This window comes from Takifugu rubripes, chromosome 17 (genome assembly GCF_901000725.2).
Source record: "Takifugu rubripes chromosome 17, fTakRub1.2, whole genome shotgun sequence".
Classification (NCBI taxonomy): domain Eukaryota; kingdom Metazoa; phylum Chordata; class Actinopteri; order Tetraodontiformes; family Tetraodontidae; genus Takifugu; species Takifugu rubripes.
In genome coordinates this window covers 10364515-10380798 of record NC_042301.1, presented here as the reverse complement: position 1 = coordinate 10380798, position 16284 = coordinate 10364515, and the positions used below count along the sequence as shown (strand labels likewise).

The 16284-nt window shown below is 42.9% G+C and overlaps 1 protein-coding gene and 1 long non-coding RNA gene across 4 annotated transcripts in view; both read left to right on the top strand.

Moving 5' to 3' along the window:
* Positions 1-574: 574 nt before the first annotated feature.
* Positions 575-16284, top strand: part of LOC105419406 (uncharacterized) — a 28257-nt gene continuing 12547 nt past the window's right edge. Inside the window, exons 1-8 of one of the 3 annotated variants that reach the window (XM_029851353.1) lie at positions 575-815; positions 4227-4282; positions 4701-4875; positions 4956-5236; positions 5457-5544; positions 5617-5750; positions 5913-6117; positions 15280-15385. In XM_029851353.1, coding sequence (XP_029707213.1) covers positions 4785-4875; positions 4956-5236; positions 5457-5544; positions 5617-5750; positions 5913-6117; positions 15280-15385 — 905 coding nt within the window. In that variant the 5' untranslated portion in view covers positions 575-815; positions 4227-4282; positions 4701-4784. Of the gene's footprint in view, positions 816-1195; positions 1642-1671; positions 4283-4700; positions 4876-4955; positions 5237-5456; positions 5545-5616; positions 5751-5912; positions 6118-15279; positions 15386-16284 lie in introns of those variants that run through there. The other 2 variants (XM_029851352.1, XM_029851354.1) reach the window with 2 other exon arrangements.
* LOC115253355 (uncharacterized) lies at positions 10054-11823 on the top strand. The gene is made up of 3 exons (XR_003891689.1): positions 10054-10083; positions 10235-10429; positions 11786-11823. It is a non-coding gene; the product is annotated as an uncharacterized lncRNA (long non-coding RNA).

Genomic DNA, 16284 nt, shown 5'->3' with positions numbered 1-16284 from the left:
GGAAAGAATCTGCACTGGGAGACGGATGCTTCCTGGTTTGAGTCCCAATTCCTGACCAAATAATGGGAAAGAGGTGGTGGAAAAGGTGCCAAGGTGTAAGATAAACTGAATGCATGTGTTCTGTATGTTTATGTGTAAGAACAAGTGTAAAAATGGTAAAGTATGCATTTTCTTCCTAATCAGGAGTCGGGACACTATAGCAAAATTGAAGAACAAAGTCAGGTGTGTCTCAATCAATCAATCAATCAATCAATCAATCAATCAATCAATCAATCAATCAATCAATCAATCAACCAATCAATCAATCAATCAATCAATCAATCAATCAATCAATCAATCTTTATTTATATCAAAATTGTTTCAAGGCGCTTTCCAGAATCCCAGGGCCTAACCCCAGACAAGCAACAGTGGCAAGGAAAAACTCCCCTTTAACAGGAAGAAACCTGGAGCAGGACCAGGCTCATGTTGGGGGACCCTCCTGCTGATGGCCGGCTGGGTAGAGAGCAAGGAGAAGGGGGAGGACAGGTAGAGGAGAGGAGAGGAGAGGAGAGGAAACCATGACCCAGTGGGGTGACAGAGGCCTGTCAGGTGATTATGTTTCTGGACCCCGGCAGCCTTGTGTCTGGTTCTCCAGGACTTCCGTGGCCCATTGCGCCGCTCTCCCAGAGAGAAGATTTACGATGAAGGCGATCTTCGCCCTGTCGCTGGGGTAGGTGAGGGGCTGGAGGTCGAAAACTAGTGAGCACTGAAGCAAAAAACTGGCACACACGCCAGCCTCACCAGAATATCGCTCCGGGACGGGTACGTTAAAGAGGGTAAGTTAAAAATGTCTTTGAGTGAACGAATAATACGCGGATTTTTCCGCACATGCTGTCAAATCTGCCTGCTGCCACGTCAAGTGCTGTCAAACGTATCTGAAGAAGGCGAATGCTGATCACCGAAATTGCAAGTTCTGAAGAAAGAAGTTACAAACTTTAGCTTAATAAGAAGACATGATACACGTTTCTGAGACAAATAACATACACTTTAATCGGACACTTTTTAATTAATTTTCCCAAGCCATTCAGAGTGTGTGTCCAGAGCTGCAGGTTGCCGACCCCTGCCCATGACCATGAAAAGCAAGTTTCCTGTACTTTAATCTTCCAGCAGATCTTGTTAATCACCCCCCCCCCCCCACCCCCCGCCTCTTTCATTTTGTGTTTGTTCATATATCAGTTAAAAAGTTGTGTTGCTGGATTTGATAGTCACAGCATAGACTTATTTCCCTCAGTAAATCTACTATTCTTTGATCCTCTACACTTAATGTGTGTAGCCAATAGTGATAGTGTGTTATAAATGTGTTTAGAGACTCATTTCTGGGAAAAACACACAGACACAAACACACACGAGCACACACTCAGAAAACCACATTTCAGCATCTGAAATGAAAGCCCTGAAAACACCAACCAACCCTAGAAAGGGAACGGAAAGAACAAAAAAAAAGGCTGCAAAAGGGACTTCCACGAGCTACGTGACCACTTTCATGCATTACTCAGAAAAGTTTCCAACGCGTTGACAGTCTTGATCTATGGAAAGGAGAGATGGCAGATTTCAGATTTCATGCAAGTACATGAACATGAGAGAGCTATAGAGACAGACAAGGTAAGCTCTTCATAAGAACATGTTTTTTGGTTTTTTGGTTTTTTGGTCTTTTTAATGTCTTTTTAATATCAATGAAATGTGAAAAGGTTTATGGGGTTCAATGGGAGAATTGTGCCCTATGAGTTGTGTGTGTTTTGTGTGTGAGTATGTGTATGTGTATGTGTATGTGTATGTGTGTGTGTGTGTCCTCTGATGGACTTGAAACCTGTCCATCCTTGTCCATCCCAACCTGTCCATCCCTAAAATAATCACGTTATACTAACTTTAAAGAAGCAAATATGTTTTATTCTTGAATGCGTACAGGAAGCCATCTGCTCTGGTCGGTCAGGTCAGTGAATACAGAACTACATATTTTATTCTGACCTGTTGAGGGAGGAGTCTTTTCAAACAAACAGAAAAATGTTTAGTAATACTATATATAAAAAAAGTCTATAATTGTAGTCAAATAACGCACACTGGACTGTTGTCTTGGTGAGACAGACAGTCAGTAATTTGCAGATAAAAACTGGAGGAAAAAAGATGGAAAAAAAATAGACGTGATTCAGTATAGATCTGCATCACTATGGCTTTATTGGTTTGTTTAATATCAGGTTTAATATCAGCACAACTGCAGTTATGTCATCTGCTCTACTTAGTACTGGGTTGCCAGTTATTCTGGGCTCAGTCATCATCTTAACAAAACATTTTATCTGCACCACAACATCACTCATGACATTTATGACAAAATTACTAGAACCCTGTTGGGAAAAATGCTGGGTTGAAATGCGCAAATGACCTCTGAGGCTGTTCCATATAAACAGAAAGAAGAAGAAAGCAGCAGCTGACAGTGGATTTAGGTGCCATTTCTACTGTCATGTTTTTCCATTTTACTTCTCTGTTTTCTCCGACTCCTCTTTGTCAGGTTCCTTGTGTTAAAATAAAGCTGGTATTCATTAAAGCTTTCTGTAAATGACACAAATGAGAAAAAGAGCTCCCTTGTTTCGTCATGCAAACCACTTCCTCTGCTGATACTAGAACACTATTTTACCACCACATTGGGTCTTAATATAAAGTTTTCCCAGAAAATATCATTTTAATCTTCTGATGACCTCCATGTGTTGGATCAGAGAATACTTTCTTGATTGTGAATGAGATCATCTTTGTGGAAAAGAAGTAAGGTTTTACTGTGAAGAAATGGTTTGGTGGAAGTGGTTTCAGGGTGCGTCGTCTGCTGCTGGGATGACAGCGGTTGCCTCTGTGTGCACATCTACATGAAATAGTTTGTGAAGAAGAAAGGAAAAGGAAAGAGAGAAAAGAAAAATAGAGTACTTCAGTTAAAAATGGGTTGGGGGAAGTCCAAAGATCAGAAAGTGCAGACCTTTCTTTAGTTGATAACAGCTGGGACGTGAACAAAAACTTGATTTGAATGACTGAAAGAGGTTCCTCAGTTCTCTGGTGTTCATTTCTGCTTCAGTGGTCAGACTTACTGGTAATATTTGCAGAGATTACAGCAGTAAATCATGTTTTTGACCTCATGACAAGTTATTGTGATACACACCTGGGACGTAGTGAATATTCCCAACTTTGGCCTTCTGCGCGTTTGGAGGTTAATATCTTAATCAAAAACCAGTCACACCTTTAATTGGGTTTCACTTGTGGGCTGCCAGCGAACATGCCATAGAGTAAGGTTTGATAATTAGTAACAAGCAAATTTAAGTTCTCATCATTTCTGGCTGGTTTGGTGCACAATGATTTATGCCATGACGGCATTTGTGGTGGACAGGAGGGTTCCATTCTAATCCTGGATATAGTTACAGTTCAATGCAGAACAATGTGGAAACTTCCTGATTACTGACAGGGTTCAGTCCAACAATTAAAACAAACTTCGCCTTTTGATGCCAAGCTGCTGTGAGGATTGATCCTATGTACCGGACCGACAGACTTCAAGAAGACACTATATCCCATTTGGACATGGGGAGATCACTGGTTAGACCAAGGCTGTGAAGAAGTGTGATTCTACTTGTTATTATAAGAGCAGGATGTGATGTTAACAGGAAGTGGACCTGTCACACTTTTCTCTGAAAAGAAAACCACTGTGACCTTTAATAAACCACACAAACAGGTGTCAACCCGTCTCTGCCGTGTGGACAGAAAGAGATGAAGGTGCGATAAAGAGACAAATGTGGATTTTCTAAAGATACTCAAGGCAGACGTGCAGCGTGAAAGGGTTTAGAGGAGTTTGTAAGACTGGTTTGCACACACACACACACACACGCACACACACACACACACACACACACACACACAGACAAATTTATTTTTCAGCCAAACCTTAAAGTGACATCAAACATAGGTCATACGATGTGCAATCCAAACATGTAGAGGGGAAATGATGAGGTGCAAGGAAGTAAACTGAGCAAGTTAAATAGTGAACCACAGAAAACTGAAGTGTAATAACATCACCAAAATCTGACCGTGGTCTTTTCCCGCTCTTCACGCTTATCTGTGAAACAGTCCTGTTGAGACTAATCTTGATTTGTGGTTGCACGTCTTCTGTTTGATGCAGTTTTCAAGGAAACCCTTTATCTGTTTGATTGATGTGTTAGGTTGGACTGAAGAAAAATAGCACTTGCAAACATATCCTGAAGAGCATCGGCAGCAGGTATGACAGCTTCAGTTATTCTGATCATTGCTTTTTAAAAATGTAAATATGGAGAAAATGTCATTTTAGCTGTGTTTGAGAGATACATGGACATTAAGTTAAGAATACTTTGAACTATTTTACTAATCTGTAAAATACTGTAATGACTTAATTTATAATTCATTATTTGTAGAGGAATTTACTCAGTTTCCGCCTTCATGAATACAAAATTAGCCACTTTCCAAATTCTTTTTTCCTCTCTTACAATTAAGACAAATGACAGACTGGAGATTTATCAGATCACCCACTCCTGCATAAATTTTCGAGTGGAGAGAAAGTCTTAACTTGGATGTAAATTGTTTTGTTATGTCAACACATCAGAACTGCACTGACGTCCGTGACAGAATTTCAGATGAAGACTTGTGTTTTTCACCTTCAGAAAGAGAAGAAGAGAAGTGTGGCAAAACCCAACCAAACCTGGCAGAACAAAACACCAAAGCGGTGTTTGTTTTTGTAGAGCTCAATGGAGAAAACCATAAAAAGCCATTTGGGGTACCTACTTCTTCTGCCTTTTGGGTTCATCTTAGCGCAGGAGTGCTCGATCCTGCCAGAAAGTTAGAAACTTTCATTTTTTAACAATGTCATTGTTTTACTGGTTGCTTTTCACTTAATAAAACCGATAAAATTCCTGCAGACCTGTCCTGCTACAATGATTACAACAACACCATCAACTGCGTGTGGAACAGTACGCACGAACACCAGGACGATGTGTGCACAATAGAAGCAGTGCGGCCACACAAGTATGATAAGCTACAGAAATCTTCCATTTTGAATGAATGTTTGCTGCACGTTACGCTGATCATCGTGATGTGGTTTTACAGGGACAATTATTACAACAGTTCCTGCCAACTACATCCTGTGGATCTCTCCAGACCGAAGCAGAAGAACTGCACCATGTTCTTCAAGAAGTACCGTGTAAGCATCCTATAATCACCTCGTTGACAGTTTTAACCAAGTTTACCCTCTTCTTTAGGGTAAAGTTTGCTGCTTTAAGGAAGTCATTGTTGGTACCCATTGGTACCCTGGAGCGGAGCTCCCCGCTTGTTTTAGGATGTTGACTGTCGCATCTTTGCAGTTGTCATTTGCATCTTGAGAAAATCTTCCAAGTCATTTTCTCTTCTTAAACTTTTCTCAGTTTGTTGAAAACCAGAAGTGGTTCATTAACATCAGCTGTAGCACCAAGGGGCAAGTTCTGAGCGTCACCTACATACCATCCTGCCACAGTCAGTATGACTAACGCAATATAACATTCCCTGCCAGCCCCACAGGGTCTGAAATATGCTGTGTTTCTTTAGTAAAGCTGAACCCCCCGCCAAAACCAGAGGTCAACCTTACCACCGTTGTCTGGTTCCCTCAATACCCCCGCCACTTGAGACTCAAAGAGTACTGCGGCCAGCTTCAACTGAGGCAACAGGATCAACCATGGAGGGTATGTCTTTATGAAGTCTGACTTAGTTTCTAATATTCACTGTTTACTTTACAGTGTTATATCCACACATGCACACACACACACACACACACGCACACACACACACACACACACACGTGTAGAAGGAAGTCATAAGACTTTATTTCCTGGTTTCATTGTCAGGACCCCCCGCTTTCGAAAGAGTGCAAGTCGAAAGGTCTCAGTTGCCAAATACGGCTGCCTGATGACCTGATTAAAGGCGATAAGTATGAGGCGCGCATTCGAGTGCAAGCCACAAGACACAAATCGACCTGGAGTGATTGGAGCCCCTCTGAGTCGTGGGTGGCAACGGTGGGAAGAGAGAAGCCGACAGTTGCACAGCCTTCAGGTTCCACTTCCATTTATTGACTACAGTCATCCTATTGACCTATTTGTAACCCATTTAAAAGGGCTCTGTCCTGTAGGTTGTCCTGGACTTAAAGATTTATTTAAAAGCCAATGTGTTTTGGGACCCAACAGCAGGCAAAACACAATGGACCCTGGACCCCAACACTAATGTATAATAATTTTAAACACAAAAAACACAATGGTAAAAGTTCAACCACCAAATCTTTATTCAAAAGATCAAATTGGCAGTCCTCCTGGACCGCAGGGACGCACTCATCCAGTCTTACGGGGTGAACATAGAGCTCCACCGGGGAGCCAACACAAGAGTCAGGTCCTGCGCGTTCTTCAATCCAGCAGGGCGATGCTTTTCAACGAGTTGTACAACACCAATGATGAGGAAACGCCCAAACTCTCCGACGCTGGTAGACAGGCGCTCCGTCCATAAATAGGTGGCCTGATGAAGATTGCCGATAGGTGCGCCTGCTTGCAGTGCCAGCTGTTGCAAATATCGGCTCCTCCACACCCCCTGCAGGAAGAAACACATTGGACCGCAACACACGACCTGGAACCCTGGACCCCAACACCAATGTATAATAATTCTAAACACGAAAAACACAATGGGAAAAGTTCAACCACCTAATCTTTATTCAAAAGATCAAATTGGCAGTCCTCCTGGACCACAGGGAAGCACTCATCCAGTCTTCCGGGGTGCACATAGAGCTCCAGCAGGGAGCCAATACAAGAGTCAGTTCCTGCACGTTCTCCAGTCCAGCAGGGCGATGCTTATCAACGAGTTGTACAACAGCAATGATGAGGAAACAAAAGTCAGCTCTACCATGGGTAAACACCAAAACTCTCCGGTGCTGGTAGACAGGCGCTCCGTCCATAAATAGGTGGCCTGATGAAGATTGGTGCCGACTGGTGCACCTGCCTGCAGTGCCAGCTGTTGCAACTATCAGCTCCTCCACGCCCACTGCAGGAAGGAACACAGGACCCGAAAGCAGGCAAAACGCAGTGGTAAAAGTTCAACAACCAAGTCTTTATTCAAAAGTTATCAAAAGATCAAATTGACAGTCCTCCTGGACCGCAGCCAAGCACTTGTCCAGTCTTCCGGGGCGCACAGAGAGCCCCCGTGGGGAGCCAATAAAATAGTCAGGTCCTGCACGTTCTTCAATCCAGCAGGGCGATGCTTATCAACGAGTTGTACAACACCAATGATGAGGAAACGCCCAAACTCTCCGACGCTGGTAGACAGGCGCTCCGTCCATAAATTGGTGGCCTGATGAAGATTGCTGACAGTCGGCAATACACGACCTGGAACCCTGGAACCCAACACCAATGTATAATAATTTTAATCGGCAGAGGTGCATTTTATAACCTGGTCCACTGTTCTTACATCACATTTTCCCTTTTCAGAGGGTGTCAGGGCCACTCTGGGAACAGTTTCTCTCCTTGTTAGTGTTTTTCTTGATAATCATTCTTATAAAGATGGACAGAACCACCTGGTAAGCCAAAACAAAGCTTTCCCAAGAAAATGGTGTCTCTGACTTGTCTTTATGAAATGTTTAATATTGTATTTGCGTCCTCCCCTTCAGGATTTATATAGTAAAGCGACTCAGAGGTCCACCTCTACCACACCCAGGGAAGTCCTTCCTGCAGGAAGTGGATTTTAAAGTGAGCTAATCACCTCATTAGCTGACGAATACTAAATGCAAACACACCCATGATGAAGAGACAGAGTTTTTCTAACCTGTTCCATCTGCTCTTCCACCAGAATCCAAAGAATCCTCCCTTCCTCCCCCCCAAGTGAATCTTTTCATTTGTTAGTCAAACCAATAGAAATTGCCCAGGTGGAGGTTACTTCCAGTGTAAATGCTGTTTCGCCCACAGAGCTGGACGAGAAGGTGATTACTGTCATAGGTGGTCAGCCTTCAACCAGTTCCAGCTTCTTCAACCCCATTTACTCTCACCTGTGCCCCCCTTTTCCTCCTGCGCTCCCACTGACTGCAGGCAACCTTGAGACCTGTGACGCCGACACGCCTTACAGCCCCAGCAGTTGTAATAGTGACAAAATTACAAGGCAGGATGAGGACCTGGCGATCCTGAAGTTGCTCTCTGAGGGAAACTGTAAGGCGACGATTGTCATTTCAGACTACGAGAAGGTTGAGAGAGAAGAGACGGATCGCATTAGGCTCCAAAGTTTAGATTCAGGCATGTGCAGCACTGAAGAAGTCAGTCAAGAAAGCCTGGAAGCCGACAGCATCACTAAGAGTGGGGATGAAATAGAGGAGGATGAAAATGATTTCCAGAAGCTTTTCGGAGGGGAAGATGTTTTGGACAAAGGCTCCATTCAGGTCTGTTCTGGCTATGAGCAGTTCCAAAAGATGCCCAGTGACACCTCTGAGCTTCTCACCATGGATTCAGGATTCATCATCGGTGGTTGTGGCAGCTGGCAAATCATGATGACAGCCTGACTGACGAGGAGGAGGACCAGAAACCTGCCGAGTCCATGCTCCTTCTGGATTCTCCTCATGCCCCTGTGTCATGATGCTGCACATCAGCTTTACTTTCAGTGCCTCTGAACCTCCCAAGGGCAGATTTTGGTGGATCTGGTGAAATAGAGATCACTCTGATGCCATCAGAACAGGGCAGTCAGTGGAATAGAGGCCTTTGTTGATTAATATTTGCTAGTAGATGGGGGCTGAAGACAGAGGCAGTGAAGCTGTGACCACACGAAAGATGCACAACAGTTTGGCTTTCAGTTAGTAAATGTGTCTAACAGTGTTAAAATCAGCTGAATTTTAATGATTGCATTTTTTCTAAACTGTGTTGTTTTATGTATTTATGTATTTATCTCTATTTTAATTTCTATCTCTAAGTAGGAAAAATGAGAGTATAAAAGAATGGGATATTTTCTTTCTGGATAAAGAATCAATATGTGGACAACAGTTGACCGTTAAACCAGCTGAATCTGATGTTGTCTTCAAATACATGGAGGCTTTCCGCCACTTTTTGTGGGTTTATGTGAGAATTTGTGCACATCAAGCCTCCGGACTGCTCTGTTGATTTTTTAAAAGCAAAAAAATTTCACTGTTGTATCGCTGTGCTGTTTCTCTCTTATTTCAGCTTCAGTGTGTTTAAAAACACTGACCCCAAAGAGAAAACTATTGCAGTGCATTTTGTGTTGTAAATTGTATTGTTATCATAAGCTAGATTCTAGCGTGCAGACCAATTGCACTCTTCTTCTCTATATTGTACTGATTTACAGCGTGTCAGACAGCTAGCAAAGTGAAAGGTCTCTGAAAATAAATCCTGTCTTCTAAATTATATTTAATAGATTTTGTTATTAAAAGTTTGTGATTTCATGCATCAGTTTATCATGTTAACCAGGCTACCCTGCATGTGAATATATTTGTGTATGTGTTCATAAATATTTTGTCATTTTTATTTTATTTATTTAAATAAATCAGAAAACACAAGTTGTGCCTCTGCTTTCCTTTACCCAGCTGGGATCAGGGACTCCGGGGACTCCTTGTTTGCATGGAAAGTGAAATGAACTTAAAGAAATGTGCACTTAGCTGGCCTGATGCTGCCTTGTTCCCATTAGATTAGATTTACGTGGGAGATGTTGCTAGGTGACAAGTCACCTGTAACCTAAGGGACCGGCTGCTGCTTTCAGTTCAGCAAACGAGAATAAAGTATCGGTGTTTCCGTTGATTCCAGAAGCCAGAGATTAGTCATCCTAAGCGATTCGTACATGCAAACAAGCTTTGGGACATATTGTGACGACCCTGGCTGTGTCTTCTCTGCCTGCCTCTCTGTTGTCTCCTCCCTTCTGCAGGCAGTGGGTGGGCCACTGCTGCTAAGTGGTGATCCAGCTCACCTGGACTGATCAGCTGTGAGGCTATAAATGCTCCACAGTCCTGGGCAGTTACCCTCTTGCTTGGCTCCCTCCAGGACTGCTTGGGTATTCTGCTTTGGTTTGTTGTTTTGCATGATCAATCAATAAATTCCCTTTGTTCTACAAAATCCATCCTGTGTGTTCTCCCTACTTTGTCTGAGCCCTGAGCTGGTTCATGACAATATTGACTGCCCTTTTTCTACCTTTGGACTTACAGAGGAAAAGTTGTTGTCGCTCCAAAGTAGGGAGAACACACAGGATGGATTTTGTAGACCTCAGCGAGTCTTCACAGCCTGCAAGATGGTTTCTCAAGGGGTGGAGGATGAAGAGTGAGATGATGGCGCTCGGTCACGGCTCCAAGAGGTCGCTTTCATGTGACCAGGAGGTCGTTCCTTATCCTTTGAACAGTGGGGTCAGTAACTGCACAGCGCCATTACTCGAGTCATTTAGCTTAGTGCACACAAAGGGTGCAAAGAAGCCTTTTGCCTTTTTGTTTGAAGTGATTGTTCTGGTTGTGAAAGAAAAGTAAAAAGTTTAACTGGGGTCTCAAATCCAGAGAAGCCAGTTAGTATAGATGTAAGATTAAAATGAAAAAATATTAAATACATTACTGAAATGTAAACTTTGTACACAGAACTTTCACTTGCAGCATCCTGGCTCTAAACCACTTCCTGTTTTGAGTTGCTGTTTAATCCTATTAAAATGTTCTTTGTTATAATTCATTTAATTTTTATGCTGGTTTTTTTTATATTAATTGCAATTATGTTTTTTGCTAGCTTTATCTTAACAATTTCTTAAAGTGTGCAAGCTCTTTGAACATTTATTCCTACCCTAGTTTAGACTTCACATTAAAATATTAAAGTGGGATAAAGTGACACCACAAATAACTCATCTTATCATCAAAGGCTGTATGGAAGTAAATGAATTAAAGCATGCTAATGGAAATGTACTTAATGTGAATAACAAGAGCTCAATGAAACATGCATATGTGGCAGGGCGTGGCCTGCCCTCAGAACAGGTGCCATATGGAGGTAGTGCCTTAATTGGTGGGTGGGGAGAAAGGTTTATATAAGGCGCTGGCTTTAGTTGTTTCCTTTCCCCCTTCGACGGTACGGCGGGGTTGCGGCTTATCTGGGCGGTTCCACCAACAAACTGTTTCACAGAGCGAGCATGCTGTTTGGCAGCGCCAAGAAGGTTGGTGCTTCCTCCCGCCATCCTTCCGCCTAGAACGCTTTGCCGTAAGGGCACGCGCGCTAGTTTGCACTGGGCAGGTAAGGCGCAGCAATGCGCGTCACTGACTTCCCCCACTCAGTTGATAAATGTTATGGGGGCTGTTTCTTGCTGCAGTTGGGCTGCCGGCTGGCGTCAGTGGGTCGCGTTGCCCCAGCGGGAACCCCTCACGGAGTGGTGGCGCGACCAAACACAGTCCGGCACGGACTACCTCGCTTACTGGACCCACTGCTGCTTTGCTCGTCCTTTGGTTCGGGACTCTCTCTCTCGCTCTCTCCCTCTCCCCTCGCTCCCCTTTGCCTCGGAGAAACGGCGCTGAGACGTGGTTGTGCCGGCCGAGGCGACCACGGAGCTTTGTGCCTAATTTTAGACTCTTAACAGTGTTAAATTGTATCATTTATATTACTTTTTTTAGGTTTTGTTGCTTTTCGTTTCTTGGCGTTGTGTTCTTTTAGACGATCTGGTCATTTATTTGCCTATGTGTGCTCGTCGCGTCGGATTGTTTATCATTGTAATTTAATTCTTTCTTTGTGGACAGGTGCTGCGGGCCACGGCGGGGACCCAACCCCTGGTGGAGGGCGTTTTCATTCCCCCCCCCCCCCCCCCCCCCCCCCCGTGTTGTGGTTTGCTTGCAGTAGCACGGGTGTTTTAGTTTATCTCCCCTAATTGAGTTTTACCTGCCGGTTGGGGCCCCAGCCCTGTCCACCCCCTTTTGTTAATTTAACTTTGTACATCTGAGTTACTTTTTGTTGCGTAGCCTGTCGCTGCCTCTGGAATAGAACCTTATCTGCGTGGTGCCTGTTCTTCCGGTTAATTCCTGGGGTGAAATTCCCCAGGTGGCGTTGTCGTCAACCGATACACCTCCCACCCCGCCCACACATAGAAATGATGAAATGGATGGTTGTTCCTTTGGCTATCTTGTTTCTGGGCAATAGATTTCATCTGGGAGGAGAAAACATGTACGTGTGTGGTGTCCTGGACCTTGAAACCTGTCCATCCCTAAAATCAAATTATACCAACTTTAAAGAAGCAAATGTTTTATTCTTGAATGTGTACAAGAAGCCATTTGCTTTGGTCAGTCAGGTCAGTGAATACAGAACTACATATTCTGACCTGTGGAGGGAGGAGTCTTTTCAAACAGAAAATGTTTAGTAATACTATATATAAAAGTCTATAATTGTAGTCAAATAATGCACACTGGACTGTCTTGGTGAGACAGTAAGTTGCAGATTAAAAACTGGTGGAAAAAAATAGACATGATTCAGTATAGATCTGCATCACTAACTGGGATGAAATCCATGTAAATCTTTCAATAGTTCCACTTATGGCAGAATAAAAACAGCTACTGGGACCTGTCTATCCCAGTAGACTGTTCACGCTGACTTTGTAAAAGCACGTCCATTCAATGCCTCGACCATATATGGCTTTATTGGTTTATCATCAGGTTTAATATTGGCACAACTGCAGTCATGTTATCTGCTCTACTTAGTACTGGGTTGCCAGTTATTCTGGGCTCAGTCCTCATCTGAACAAAACATCTGCACCACAACATCACTCATGGACATTTATGACAAATTACTAGAACCCTGTTGGGAAAAATGCTGGGTTGAAATGCGCAAATGACCTGAGGCTGTTCCATATAAACAGGAAGAAGAAAGCAGCAGCTGACAGTGGATTTAGGTGCCATTTCTGTCATGTTTTTCCATTTTACTTCTGTTTTCTGCTACTCCTCTTTGTCAGGTTCCTTGTGTTAAATAAAGATGGTATTCAAGCTTTCTGTAAATGACACAAATGAGGAAAAAGAGCTCCCTTGTTTCGTCCTGCAAACCACTTCCTCTGCTGATACTAGAACACTATTTTACCACCACATTGGGTCTTAATATAAAGTTTTCCCAGAAAATATTTTAATCTTCTGATGACCTCCAAGTGTTGGATCAGAGAATACTTGATTGTGAATGAGATCATCTTTGTGGAAAAGAAGTAAGGTTTTACTGTGAAGAAATGGTTTGGTGGAAGTGGTTTCAGGGTGCGTCTGCTGCTGGGATGACAGCGGTTGCCTCTGTGCACATCTACATGAAATAGTTTGTGAAGAAGAAAGGAAAGAGGAAAAAATGGGTTGGAAGTCCAAAGATCAGAAGTGCAGACCTTTAGTTTACAACAGCTGGGACGTGAACAAAAACTTGATTTGAATGACTGAAAGAGGTTCCTCAGTTCTCTGGTGTTCATTTCTGCTTCAGTGGTCAGACTTACTGGTAATATTTGCAGAGATTACAGCAGTAAATCGTCTTTTTGACATGACAAGTTATTGCGATACACACCTGGGACGTAGTGAATATTCCCAACTTTGGCCTTCTGCGTGTTTGGAGGTAATATCTTAATCAAAAACCAGTCGACACCTTTAATTGGGTTTCCCTTGTGGGCTGCCAGCGAACATGCCATAGAGTAAGGTTTGATAATTAGTAACAAGCAAATTTAAGTTCTCATCATTTCTGGCTGGTTTGGTGCACAATGATTTATGCCATGACGGCATTTGTGGTGGACAGGAGGGTTCCATTCTAATCCTGGATATAGTTACAGTTCAATGCAGAACAATGTGGAAACTTCCTGATTACTGACAGGGTTCAGTCCAACAATTAAAACAAACTTCGCCTTTTGATGCAAGCAGCTGTGAGGATTGATCCTATGTACCGGACCGACAGACTTCACGAAGACACTATGTCCCATTTGGACATGGGGAGATCACTGGTTAGACCAGGCTGTGAAGAAGTGTGATTCTACTTGTTATAAGAGCAGGATGTGATAACGGGAAGTGGACCTGTCACATTTTCTCTGAAAAAAAACACTGTGACCTTTAATAAACTACACAAACGGGTGTCAACCCGTCTCTCTGCTGTGTGGACAGAAAGAGATGAAGGTGCGATAAAGAGACAAATGTGGATTTTTCTAAAGATACTCAAGGCAGACGTGCAGAGTTTAGAGGAGTTTGTAAGGTTGGTTTGCAAACACACACACAGACAAATTTATTTTTCAGCCAACCTTAAAGTGACATCAAACATAGGTCATACGATGTGCAATCCAAACATATGGAGGGGAAATGATGAGGTGCAAGGAAGTAAATTGAGCAGTTAAATAGTGAACCACAGAAAACTGAAGTGTAATAACACCACCAAAATCTGACGGTGGCCTTTTCCGCTCTTCACGCTTATCTGTGAAACAGTCCTGTTGAGACTAATCTTGTTTTGTGGTTGCACGTCTTCTGTTTGATGCAGTTTTCAAGGAAACCCTTTATCTGATGTGTTGGGTCGGACTGAATAAAACAGCACTTGCAAACATATCCTGAAGAGCATCAGGCAGCAGGTATGACAGCTTCAGTTATTCTGATCATTGCTTTTTAAAAATGTAAATATGGAGAAAATGTCCATTTTAGCTGTGGTTGAGGGATACATGGACATTAAGTTAAGAATACTTTGAACTATTTTACTGTTTATCTGTAAAATACTGTAATGACTTAATTTATAATTCATTATTTGTAGAGGAATTTACTCAGTTTCTGCCTTCATGAATACACAATTAGCCACTTTCCAAATTCTTTTTTCCTCTCTTACAATTAAGACAAATGACAGACTGGAGATATTTATCAGATCACCCACTCCTGCATAAATTTTCGAGTGGAGAGAAAGTCTTAACTTGGATGTAAATTGTTTTGTTATGTCAACACATCAGAACTGCACTGACGTCCGTGACAGAATTTCAGATGAAGACTTGTGTTTTTCACCTTCAGAAAGAGAAGAAAAGTGTGGCAAAACCCAACCAAACCTGGCAGAACAAAGCACCAAAGCGGTGTTTGTTTTTGTAGAGATCAATGGAGAAAACCATAAAAAGCCATCTGGGGTACCTACTTCTTCTGCCTTTGGGTTCATCTTAGCGGCAGGAGTGCTCGATCCTGCCAGAAAGTTAGAAACTTTCATTTTTTAACAATGTCATTGTTTTACTGGTGCTTTTCACTTAATAAAACCAATACAATTCCTGCAGACCTGTCCTGCTACAATGATTTCAACAACACCATCAACTGTGTGTGGAACAGTACGCACGAACACCAGGACGATGTGTGCACAATAGAAGCAGTGCGGCCACACGAGTATGATAAGCTACAGAAATCTTCCATTTTGAATGAAGTTTGCTGCACGTTACGCTGATCATCGTGATGTGGTTTTACAGGAACAATTATTACAAACAGTTCCTGCCAACTACATTCCTGTGGATCTCTCCAGACCGAAGCAGAAGAACTGCACCATGTTCTCAGGAAGTACCAAGTAAGCATCCTATAATCACCTCGTCGACAGTTTTAACCAAGTTTACAATCTCAAGTTTACCCTCTTCTTTAGGGTAAAGTTTGCTGCTTAAGGACGTCATTGTTGTTGACCCATTGGTACCCTGGAGCGGAGCTCCCCGCTTGTTTTAGGATGTTGACTGTCGCATCTTTGCAGTTGTCATTTGCATCTTGCGAAAATCTTCCAAGTCATTTCTCTTCTTAAACTTTCTCAGTTTGTTGAAACCCCAGATGTGGTTCATTAACATCAGCTGTAGCACCAAGGGGCAAGTTCTGGCGTCACCTACATACCATCCTGCCACAGTCAGTATGACTAACGCAATATAACATTCCCTGCCAGCCCCACAGGGTCTGAAATATGCTGTGTTTCTTTAGTAAAGCTGAACCCCCCGCCAAAACCAGAGGTCAACCTTACCACCGTTGTCTGGTTCCCTCAATACCCCCGCCACTTGAGACTCAAAGAGTACTGCGGCCAGCTTCAACTAAGGCAACAGGATCAACCATGGAGGGTATGTCTTTATGAAGTCTGACTTAGTTTCTAATATTCACTGTTTACTTTACAGTGTTATATATATACACACACACACACACACACACACACACACACACGTGTAGAAGGAAGTCATAAGACTTTATTTCCTGGTTTCATTGTCAGGACCCCCCGCTTTCGAAAGAGTGCAAGTCGAAAGGTCTCAGTTGCCAATACG